This window comes from Antechinus flavipes, chromosome 3 (genome assembly GCF_016432865.1).
Source record: "Antechinus flavipes isolate AdamAnt ecotype Samford, QLD, Australia chromosome 3, AdamAnt_v2, whole genome shotgun sequence".
Lineage (NCBI taxonomy): Eukaryota > Metazoa > Chordata > Mammalia > Dasyuromorphia > Dasyuridae > Antechinus > Antechinus flavipes.
In genome coordinates this window covers 620,125,442-620,137,868 of record NC_067400.1, presented here as the reverse complement: position 1 = coordinate 620,137,868, position 12,427 = coordinate 620,125,442, and the positions used below count along the sequence as shown (strand labels likewise).

The window sequence follows — 12,427 nt, the reverse complement described above, 5'->3', positions numbered from 1 at the left end:
CCAATTCTAATTTTTTTCCATTTTTTTTGCTGAGGCAATTGGGATTAAGTGACTTGCCCAATGTTACACAGCCAGGAAGTGTTAAGAGTCTGAGATCAAATTTGAACTCAGATCCTCCTGACTTCAGGGCTGGTGCTCTAACCACAGTGCCACCTAGCTGCCACCCTTCTAATTTTCAAAGAGTTATTTTCATATTTATCTTCTTTTCTATTTGGTTAATTCTTTTTTCATAATCTGCTTGTTTTTCTTGGATGTTAAGTTTTTATTTTTATTTTTTTTTTTAGTTTTCCCCAATGTCTCATTTGATTTCTAAATTCTTTTTATCAAAATTCTTTGATAAATTATCTCTGAACATTGCTCTTTGGGGTGGAAGCTTTTTTTTTCCTTCAGTGTCCTCCTCTGAAGATAACTTTGATCTTCCCTATTCCCTGAGTAAGTTTCTATGGTGGGTTTCTTTCTTCTTTGCCTACTCATATTTTTTAAATAAGAGATATTAGTGTAAGCATCTCTAATCGTGGGGTTGGAGGTATGATGTCTCTGTCTTTTCAGCTTCTCACAGCTCTCTCTTCTGACCAGGAACCCCAAACCAAAAGCCCCCTTCTCCTTCAAATGCCCTTAGCCAGCAGCTCCCCTGCCCCTCTGCATCTGCATTCATTGGTGCTGGCTCCTTCTCATCCAGGGCTGCAGCTCAGCTGGCCCTGGCACTCCCCATCAATCGAGGTTCACCCAATCTTCTTGGACTCAAACCCCAACTTGATAAACAGTCTGAGAGGTTAAAGTCTTTGAGGTTCTGCTGAAGCTCCAGCCATATCCAGCTCACCCCAGAACTCCCGACTTGGTGTTTCTGTGGAGCTAACCTGGAGATGTTTGTACTTCATATGGGTTAATCCAGGATTCTTCAGCTCTTCTCAGTTTGTATCAAAAGGACTCCTGTTCTACCCCAAGTATTGTTGATTTTTCACAAGTCTATGTTCACCCTGAGGTGCAAATTTGTTCTATTTGTGGGGGAAATCAGGAAAGCTTGAATTTTACTAACTACTCTGTCATCTTCCCAGAATCCTCTGAGAGATCTTTTTAAATGCCTCTATAGAGCAGTGTTATCAAACTCAAATAGAAACAGATCTCCGAGGGCCATATATTAACTTAGAAAACCTATAGATAAATATCTTATATGGTGACTGTATTTTTTTAATATTTCCCAATTATATCTAATGATTGAATTTTGCCAGCTTCTTTGTAGACCACCAGAGGGTCCACTCTACCAAGTGGTTAGGTCACCAGAATCAATTACAGATGTCTCTGCCTGTTCTGATGTCTTTCTAAACCATTTCTTTCAAACATTTTCATGTTATTCCTAGGAATAGCTTCCCCAGCATCTCTATGTGGGATACACCATTAAAAGCACTCTGCAGATGAGTCATAGCAAAAAAAAACCAAATGGAATATATGTGCTGCTCAGAGAAAAAGGGCTAAACCAGTGCAATTTTCCCTGTTTCCATCTCTCCTGGATATTGATAAAATGTATAATCAACCAATTGGTTTGAAAATTCATGGTTGTGCTCATGCAATAAGCCAGTTGCCTTATACACGATTGAAGTATGAGGGGGAAGGAATCAATGAAGAAGAAATAATGCAGCTATATTCATCAGGAAGTGGGTAACTCACATCTTGTGTTCCCTTGTCCCCATTTCCAAGGTAAAGTTGCAGCTTCTCTGTTTAGTAAATGGCCCTTGTCTGCAACTGGGAGAAGTCATTTGAATCTTCCTTATCCATCTCCATCATCTCTAATGCAGGTCGGCTCTACCTTTTCTGTCCCCTTCTGCCCAGTGTGCAAGGCCTAAAGGAAAGGGTGGTTCAGGACAGACCTCTTCCCAGGTGATTCCTCTTGCTCCCCACCCTCACCCCCAATCTCTTAATGGAAATAGAGATCCATTCTCAGAGGGTGAAAATGTCAGTTATTGTATCCCCTGCTCCAGTAAATAAAAATTAAAATAAGAAACATCAATAAATTGGAAAGGGTCAAGGCACTGGAGGCCAGAGTCCTGGTCCCTTGATAGAAAGATAAATATACTCACCGAGTGTAATAGAGCCAGGTGAAGGCATAAGTGAGGAGAAAACCAATTCCCATGAGGACTCCCCGGAGCACAGTAATGATTAAAGGCCAAGAGCTATTTTTATGCATTGAGGCTGAAGACAGAGAAGGACAAAGTATATTTCTGGTTAACAATTATCAGTTCCATTTCTCCAATTTCACCCTCCCTGGATGCAGATGTCTTCCCATCCACCCCTTCTACTCACTCTGTACATAGAGGTTCAGGGAGGCACGTTGTGTCCCAAATGGATGCCAGACTTGGCAGGAGTATTCCCCACTGTCTGTTACCCTCAGACTGGGCAGCTTCAAGGGCAGAGCCTGGAAGTGTGAGGCTAGAGAGCTGTTCAGAGTTCGACCTCCCCAAGTCCAGTTGAACATGGCAGACAGGTTGCTGTCTACAGTGCATACTAGAAGGAGGGTCTCTCCTTCTGGGAGAAGCAGGTAAGAGCCAGTTTCTGGGATCAATACTGAAAAGGTCACTGACTTTAGAACTGAGAAGCTAAGGTCTGGATGGAAAAGACTTATTCAAGGTCATGTAGAAAAAGTTAAAATAAGGCAACAAGACTTGCAAAAGAATTTGCAAGAATCCAGTCCAACCTAGATTTCCCTTTTTCTCTGATTTCGATTCCCCTGATACCCAGAGCTAGTGAGATATGAGATAATGCCTTTTGTCTCCTTCTCTTCCTGTGCCAATAATCCATGGTCAACCCAGTCCTAGCAGATGTCATCCACTTTATATACAGACACTGACAAGACAAAAACCTTCCTTAGGAATTAAGGGAAATTAATTATGTAAATTAAATTATCTAAATTATTATTTATTACTATACAACTTATTGTTATTATATAATATATAATTATTATATAATTAAATAAATTATATGAATTAAATAAATAAATATAATATAATCTAACATAATTAAATAAATTATATACATTAAATAAAGGGAAATTAAATAAACCAAGGGAAAGATGGTAAGAGATATATCTAGATGCCAGGACTCAGAATTCTCCAGAACCAGCCAGAGTCCAGAGGCTTTGTCTCAAGATGGCTGTAGTTATAGTCCTGACCCAGCTTCCTGGACAAACCAGCTTTGTTGCTACCAAATATGCAGATGGATTCAAATAGATGAATATTCTCTAACAGGGAAATTCTCCAAGTGATCAGCTTCTCTAACAGGGAAAACCTTGAGCAGGATTAACCATTCTTTTAGATCACAGACCTTTTGATAGTTTGATAGTGAAATTGATTCTCAGAATCATGTTTTAAATAATTGAAAGAAATGCTAAATCCCAGTTAGTGATTAGTAAAAATAAGAATGTAATTTTTCCCCATCCAATTCATAGACTCTCTGAAGTCCATGGACCTCAGTTTAAGAATACATGGTGGCAACGTGAACCATTAGAACATTGCCCTTGATTTCTAGAGTACCCAGTTTGAATCTCATCCCTAATATCTAGCTGACATCTTATCTTTTCCTGCTATTGTGGAATTTCAAGTTAATGGGCATTTCTCACATCCCCCTGCCTTACTCCTCACTCTCTGCATATGCGTATATGCAGTGAAGTAAATTAGCTCCTCTGAGAGAAGAGCATGATAAAAGGAAATAAAGGAAGGTTTCCTGTAGAAAGAAGTGACACCCAGAGCTCGAAACATAGGAAAGATTCTAAAATTTTTGATCCTGGACTAGACTTACCAGTCCAAGTGTATTAATACCAGTAATTGACCCATCTCTTGATCAATGGAACAAGTTACCCCAGGGATAACAGCGCAATCCCATTTGAGAGCCCATATCGAAAATTAGGGTTTACGACCTGGATGTTGGATCAGGACATCCAAATGGTGCAACCGCTATTAAAGGTTCATTTGTTCAATGATTAAAGTCCTACATGATCTGAGTTCAGACCGGAGAAATCGAGGTCGGTTTCTAGCTGTAAATTCATTTCTCTCAGTACGAAAGGACAAGAGAAATAGGGTTTAGAAGACTAGGATTAGAATTGAGACTCCGACACTCAATTTGCATGAAACCTTGGACAAGCCTCTAGGCTCTGAACCTCAGTTTTCTGATCTGTAAAATAGGATGAATAATTCTTGTGCTCAGTCATTTACAGGACTGGGGTGAGGAGAGAAACATGGAAACCTTGAAGTGCTAAATAAATGAGATGAGGATGACGGCAATGATATTATTATTGTTGTGGTTACTGCTATTCTAAAATGAGGGGCATCTCTTGGAAAGAGGAACCCTTTCTCCTCTGTCCTCTAGTTCCATGGATCACTAAAAAGCAGAAGGTGCCCTCCCCACAGATCCCTGATAATACCTGTCTTCTTTCCCCATTCAACATGGATGTTCAAGTTCTTCGGTGTATCTGAAATGGAAAAGTGAAGGTGACTTTTTCCTCAGCATTGGAATGACACAGGGACATTTAGCTCCAGAAACAGGAAATGAAGAATTCCCCAGGGTGTCTCCCCCTTTTGTCTCCCCTTAAGGCTCCAGATGGCTTGGCCATCCAATGACAACTTGTGTCTCGAGTCCTGGAGCATCACCCCCTCCTGTTCACTTTGTCCTGGGTTCCCTGCCTCCAGTACTCACAGGACAGGTTAAGTTGGATGGTCCTCTCTGTGCTCACATTGACTTTAGGGAAGGTTGCTCGACAAGTGAGGTTGGAGCCATGGTCTCGGGGCATTGGAGTCAGAGAGATCTCTGAGAAAGAGGTTACCTCCTGGTCGGAATTCTGGGAGGAAAGGGCTGCTCCTCTCCAGGAGAAGATGGGTGGTGTCCCCATCTGACACACCTCGGGAAATGTGCACTTCAGAGTTACGGGATGTCCAAACTTCAGGATTTGGGGAACATCAATGTCTGGCTTCAAGGTCAGAGCTGAGGGAAGTGAAGAAAAATAATGAGTTAGGCTCCAGGTCAAGTAACATGCCCCATGCAAGTCCCAGTGCTGCCCTACATCCATTGGAAGTAACTAGCATTCTCTCTCCCAGCATAATCCACTCTTAACTCCAACACTCCTCCTCCTTCTAGGGTCATCCTCTGCCTTGCTGTGCCCTAAGCTACTCACTCCTAGGGTTATAGGACTATCTCCCTTATTATCCATCTAGCCCATTCTCCAATCCCATGGAAATGCTGATTTAACACTTTCCTAAAAACTTTTTTTTCACTTCATAAAAATAATATATATATTTTTTAAATCAACAAAGAAATGTTTATGAAGTTGTGGTAGGTAAGTGAAGAAACATTCAACCCAAGGACCTCTTACTTTAGAGTCATGTGTCATGCTTCCCAGCTTCCCCTATCATCTCTGCCTTAGATTCTTGCTCCCAGACAGGTCTCTAGAATGTGCCCCCCACCACCACCCTGAATCCCAGGACAACACTTCCAAAGAAGCTTTTTTCTGGGAACTTTCCCACACACCCTTCAGTCATGGTTGCCTCCCAGAGGCAGTACATGACAGCTTTCACCCAGGGCTCCCTTCCCTGGAAGAGTTCCCTACCTGTCACATTCACATAAACTTTTAAATCTGTAAAAGTGTATTTCTGTGACTCTCCAATGGTCACCTCCAAGAAATATTTCCCACTGTCTGCTTTCCGGGCATCAGTGATGCTCAGGGAACAGTTCTGTGTTATTGGATGCCAATGGAAGGTGAATTGTCCCTGGGTGTCCTCCTGTATATCCTGATTCTGGTCGTTTGTGGCCACAGGCTTATCTTGGGCAGTGTCTGCTCCTTCCCGGAACCAGCTAGCAGTGAGGAGCCAAAAAAAGGGGAAAAGGCGAATCTTGCAAGGAATTGTGACACACATTCCCTCTCTCACTGTCACCGGGCTGGACACCTCTAGTTCGGGAGGTATCTGGGACAGGACACCTGTGAGCAAAGAGACTAAACATCTTATAATTGTGGAAATGTGTATAGAAGAATTGCACATATTAAACATATATTGGATTACTTGCCTTCTAGGGGAAATGGTGAAGAGAAGGGAAGGGAAAATTGCAACATAAGGGTGAATGTTGAAAAATATCTATGCTTGTGTTTTGAAAATAAAAAGCTTTATATTAAAAAAAGAGACTAGGCATCTTAGACCCTTCTCCCCAACTCCTACCTGTCCTCCTCTTCCTCCAACCCCTGCTCCACTCACTCCTCCTGTCCCCCTTTCTTCCAACCCCACCCCTACCCTTAGCCCCCACCCCACTCACTCCTCCAAAGCAGGATCATCAGCAGTAGAAACCGAGTTCTCATCTCCGAGCCTCTACCAGAAACCCTGTTCCAACCTCAGTCCCAGGGCTTCTTCTGGGTAAGACTTTTGTAGTTCTTCCCACACACCCTTATCTTAGTTCAGTTCAAAAGGGAAGTAAAAGAGAAAGCCAAAGTGGAAAGATAGAAAAAGGTACAAGAAAAGACAGCTGAGTTTCCTAGTGAATAGAACACTGGCTCCAGGGTCAGGAAGACCCTAGTTCATTCTACTTTAGATACTCAACTAGAAGTGTGACTCTCGACAAGTCACTTAATCCGAATTATCTCCCCTCAAATAGGGGAAAACCCAAGAAAACAGGTTCCCCATCTTGAGAGTTTCTGCAGAGGTTCTGGGATCAGCTAACCCACTTTCCTGGACTCCAGAATTTTGCAATTGTGTGCAGGATGATTTGGAGAAAGCTTTCAAGAAAACTACATGGCTGTGGATCAAAGAACCAACAACACCCCCCCCCAAAGAAGCAAACTTATGCCACAGTCTTTTTATGCTCCCCATGACATATACTCCCTTATTATTGCTTATTTGAGTCAGCCATATTACCAATAGGGACCTGCCTGTTTAAAAAATAATGATTAAAAACAAACACACTATATAATCAAGGAAATATAAGCTTGGAAAATAAAGAGGGGTAGGCATATGATAGGAACACTGACACCACAGGACCCCCTTCCATTTTAAATTTAAGGAAGGCTGCCAGGACATTTGGTGCATTCTACCAAAAAACACAGCTAAGAGTCATTCCAGAACAGAGATACGAATGACTTGTAATCTAAGTCCAAGCAGGAAGTCTAAGGATTTCCAAGCGGGAAATCCCAATGCTGATGAGACTGTGGATCTGCTGAAATATTGAAGCATTATCAAGAATAGCTAGTGACTATCTAGAAGAGGAAGCAATTACGAGCCACTAAGAATGGGTAGATCCCATAAGACTTCTTTGTCTTTTGATAAGGTTACTAGATCAGGAGAATCCCTCAGAGTGTTTCCTGGATTTAACTTGCTTTTTCTTCAAAGTTTTATTGCTGTCTTTTGTTTCATTAGGGTTACAGTTAGAAACTTTGCCCCAAATTACCCAGATTTTAACAAAATTTGCTAACATCTTTCATGATAGCCTGGTAGACAAGACAGAGGCATTTTTCAGTTGAAGAGAGGTCTTTAGTGGGGAACCCCAAGAATCCGTACTGTGCTGTTAAATATCTTTATCAATGATAGGGGATAATCAGATTTGCAGATGAGACAAAGCTAGAAGAGGCAGCTAATATGTTGGGTGATGGAAACACAATCTAAAAAAATATTGGCAGGCTAGAAAAATAAGACAAATCTACTAAGATGAAAATTTAAAGGAATCAATATTAATTCTTATTCTCAGGCAGAAAAATCACTCTCAGAAACATATAGTGGGAGAATTATGGCTAGGTTGTAACTGGTCTGAAAAACATCTGGTGTTGTACTATAAACATCTAGGGGCTGTAGGATATATTAATTATAATTCATCAGTGGGACAAAGACCTCGTGGAACTCAGCAGGTTTAGAGGATAAATCAGGATGAGCTGCCTGCTGCCACCCACTGTTTTCCCAGTTTCAAGCTGGTTCAGTAGCAGGTTATAATCAATGCTCCTTTAGAGAGAAGGATCCTTTAAACAGTGATTCTCATAAGAAGCAAGTATGGTCATGGGCAAGACATACTGAATACTGAAGCTGGAACAAACTTTATACTGAATGGCAGAAATTAGGCATGGACCCACACCTAACACCATATACCAAGATAAGATCAAAATGGGTCCATGACCTAGGCATAAAGAACAAGATTATAAATAAATTAGAGGAACATAGAATAGTTTATCTCTCAGACTTGTGGAGGAGAAAGAAATTTGTGACCAAAGATGAACTAGAGACCATTATTGATCACAAAATAGAAAATTTTGATTACATCAAATTAAAAAGCCTTTGTACAAACAAAACTAATGCAAACAAGATTAGAAGGGAAGAAACAAACTGGGAAAACATCTTCATAGTTAAAGGTTCTGATAAAGGTCTCATTTCTAAAATATATAGAGAACTGACTCAAATTTATAAGAAATCAAGCCATTCTCCAATTGATAAATGGCCAAAGGATATGAACAGACAATTCTCAGAGGATGAAATTGAAACTATTACCACTCATATGAAAGAGTGTTCCAAATCACTATTGATCAGAGAAATGCAAATTAAGACAACTCTGAGATACCACTACACACCTGTCAGATTGGCTAAGATGACAGGGAAAAAATAATGATGAATGTTGGAGGGGATGCGGGAAAACTGGGACACTGATGCATTGTTGGTGGAGTTGTGAATGAATCCAACCATTCTGGAGAGCAATCTGGAATTATGCCCAAAAAATTATCAAATTGTGCATACCCTTTGATCCAGCAGTGTTTCTATTGGGCTTATATCCCAAAGAAATACTAAAGAAGGGAAAGGGACCTGTATGTGCCAAAATGTTTGTAGCAGCCCTGTTTGTAGTGGCTAGAAACTGGAAAATGAATGGATGCCCATCAATTGGAGAATGGCTGGGTAAATTGTGGTATATGAATGTTATGGAATATTATTGTTCTGTAAGAAATGACCAGCAGGATGAATACAGAGAGAACTGGCGAGACCTATATGAACTGATGCTAAGTGAAATGAGCAGAACCAGGAGATCATTATACACTTCGACAATGATATTGTATGAGGACATATTTTGATGGAAGTGGATTTCTTTGACAAAGAGACCTGAGTTTCAATTGATAAATGACGGACAAAAGCAGCTACACCCAAAGAAAGAACACTGGGAAACGAATGTGAACTATCTGCATTTTTGTTTTTCTTCCCGGGTTATTTATACCTTCTGAATCCAATTCTCCCTATGCAACAAGAGAACTGTTCGGTTCTGAAAACATATATTGTATCTAGGATATACTGCAACATATCCAACATATAAAGGACTGCTTGCCATCTAGGGGAGGGGGTGGAGGGAGGGAGGGAAAAAAAATCGGAACAGAAACGAGTGTCAATATAAAGTAATTATTAAATAAAAATTAAAAAAAAAAAAGAACGAACACTGGGAAACGAATGTGAACTATCTGCATTTTTGTTTTTCTTCCTGGGTTATTTATACCTTCTGAATCCAATTCTCCCTATGCAACAAGAGAACTGTTCGGTTCTGCAAACATATATTGTATCTAGGATATACTGTAACATATTCAACATATAAAGGACTGCTTGCCATCTAGGGGAGGGGGTGGAGGGAGGGAGGGAAAAAAAATCGGAAAAGAAACGAGTGCAAGGGATAATGTTGTCAATATAAAGTAATCATTAAATAAAAATTAAAAAAAAAACTTTATACTGTTAGTGTGATTCCTTACCTCCTTCCTCGAGGTTTGGATTGGTCAGATTTACAATCTGAGTTAGTTACAATTGGTTGGATTTACAATCCTCTTTATTTGCTCATTCCATGTCAAAATGCTTGTGCCCTGTCATTAATCCTGGACAGTTTGGACAGGGTTGGGCCTGAGTTCCCTTTGTGTTTAGCCAGTTCTTTGACTCACAATGATTGGTTAGAGATATCTTAATAAGATATATCACCTCTTCCTTCATCCTGTTTTGACAATATCTGCAGAAACCTAACTTCTCATACTACTCATATTTCCCAAACCAGAAGAGAGAATTCCAGGTATTCTACCCTCAAGTAGAGTTCCAACTCTACTCCTTGTAGATGTATGATAAAAGACTCATTGTCTCCCCTTCCCCTTCTTTCCTGACCCAACTTCAGAGCTCTGAGTGTTTTCTGCTGGCCATGCTGACTCTTAATTGATGGCTGAGCTTGAGCTGCACCTGAAGGACACCAAATACCTCTGGCCACTTCTCCCTTCCTCTGTGGAGAGCAAGCTCCCATTTGTGTCTTCTTTGATTTGATACGAGACCTTATGAGACATTAAAAGGCAGATGGTATCTTCCCATTGCTGGCTACTTGAGCAACAAGATAGTTTTCATCCAAAGTGCTGGTAGGAGAGGGGGAAAAGTTATCTACAGAGAGAGAAAGACTGCCGGAAAGCAAGATGGTGCTGACTGGGCTCAACTCAGAAAACATGAGATGTTGCTGTGAAGATGAAGGTGAAAGGCTACTAATGAACAGTCTTGAAAAAAGCTGCTGGAAAATATCCCAGTAATGTGCACAGAAACAAATTTCATTGATGGCCTCTTGAGTTTTTGCAAAAAAAGTCACACTCATTGTCTTACAGTTTAGAAACTCCAATCTTTCCCCTTTTGGAAGCTGTTTAGATTTATTTCTATAAGAAGACCTTCCCATTCTCTGTTGTCCTTCAGCAACATGGATTGGCTGTTGTTAATTTCATCTGTCAGTTCTTTCCATGCTCAATGTCTGGTTTGTCCAGGTCTATTGACTTGAACTCATTAAAAAGTGGCTAGATGCCCTTTCTCTTTCAGGTCCACTTCACTCTTAGTCTTGACTTCCTGTTGGGCAATCCTATACTATCCACTCCAGTCCCTTCCCTTTCATACAAGCCCATGAACTTTCTAAACTTAATAAGGGGTTTCATTTCCTCCCTGATCTACCTCCAGTCTACATTACTAGTTGATCATCAATAATGGAGAAGATGAGGACTGGATTTGGTTTAAAATAAAGTGTAAAGGAAGAAAAGATAAAGGCTCCCTGGACCACATTTTGAAAATGGTTGCCCTAGCTAATAGTATCTATTAAATGTCTTATTGACATTTCTCCTTATTTTAGGAGAAATGGAAGTTGAGTATCTTTGTAGAAATCATGGAAAGATTCAGTATAGAACTAGTATTTTAAGTCTAATTGTATTTTCCATTTAGATAACTTGCTATTAAGTCAGTTTCAGTTACTGTTATCATGTGTTTATTAATTATGCTGTTAATATGGTTTATCAGTTTATCATAATTGTCTTCACATCTAACAACTATTTCTATTTTCAAAAAATAAACAAAACAATAAAAAACATAGGAATCAGTGGACCTTTCTTTAATACAATAAATAGTATCTCTCTAAAACCAAGAGCAAACAGTACATATAATGTCTAAGAGTTAGAAATCTTTCCAATAGAATCATGAGCAAAGCAAGGTTGCTTTTTATCACTACCATTATTTAGCATAGTGCTGAGAATGTTAGCTATTACAAAAAGGTAAAAAACACAAATCCATGAGAGGCAAAGAGAAAACAAAAAGATTGATGATGTGGTGATTTATCTATAATAAAACTTCTTAAACTATGGGTCATAACCTCATATGGGATCACAAAAATAAATGTGAAAGTCACAAAATTATGATTATCAGTAAATGTTTGATTTATATACTTCCATATTTCAGGTCATGCAAATTTTTCTCAGGTAAAAAGGGGTCACAAGTAGAAAAAATTTAAGAAGCTCTGGCCTAGAAAACCCTTAAGAGTCAACAAAATTTAATTGAATCAATAAATTCAACAAAGTTGCAGAATATAAAATGAATCCATATGACTCGTCAACATTTCTACATAATGTCAACAAAAAATAATTCTATTAGAAATAAATATGAAATGTGCAAAATACCCACCAAGATACACTCAGCAATTGTGTGAATAAAACTACAAGACAATCTTTACAAAAATAAAATCAAATCTAAAGTGTGAGAGAAATTTTAATTGCTTATGAATAGGTCAAACTATGAGTGATAAAATGATTGTATGACCTAAATTAATTTACTTATTTAGCTCCATTTCAATCAAACTACCAAAACCATATTTATATTGTTAGACAAAATAATAATGAAAGAATGAACAAAAAACATATAAATTAAAATTACATTATTATATTTTATAGAAAATTTATAAAATTTTTAAAAATTATAAAAACATAGGGGGAAAGAGGATTTAAGAGGACAAAATCTCATACTATGTTACAATGCAACAGTCATCAAAATGATTTGTTACTTGTGATGACCATGCATTTTAAAATCAGCTGGAGTCAGGAATTCAGGTTAAGGGCAAATCCTTGATCTTTATTCTTTGAAGAGGTGAAGGGGAAATGGCAATATGAAGTGAGAGC

The 12,427-nt window shown here is 39.2% G+C and overlaps 1 protein-coding gene across 1 annotated transcript; it reads right to left on the bottom strand.

Moving 5' to 3' along the window:
* Positions 1–4,633: 4,633 nt before the first annotated feature.
* LOC127557578 (sialic acid-binding Ig-like lectin 6) lies at positions 4,634–6,331 on the bottom strand. The gene is made up of 3 exons (XM_051990888.1): positions 6,289–6,331; positions 5,591–5,959; positions 4,634–4,968 (listed from the first exon to the last, which is right to left on the bottom strand). The coding sequence occupies exons 1-3, from the start codon at positions 6,329–6,331 to the stop codon at positions 4,634–4,636; spliced, it is 747 nt and encodes a 248-aa protein (XP_051846848.1).
* Between the last annotated feature and the right edge of the window lie 6,096 nt (positions 6,332–12,427).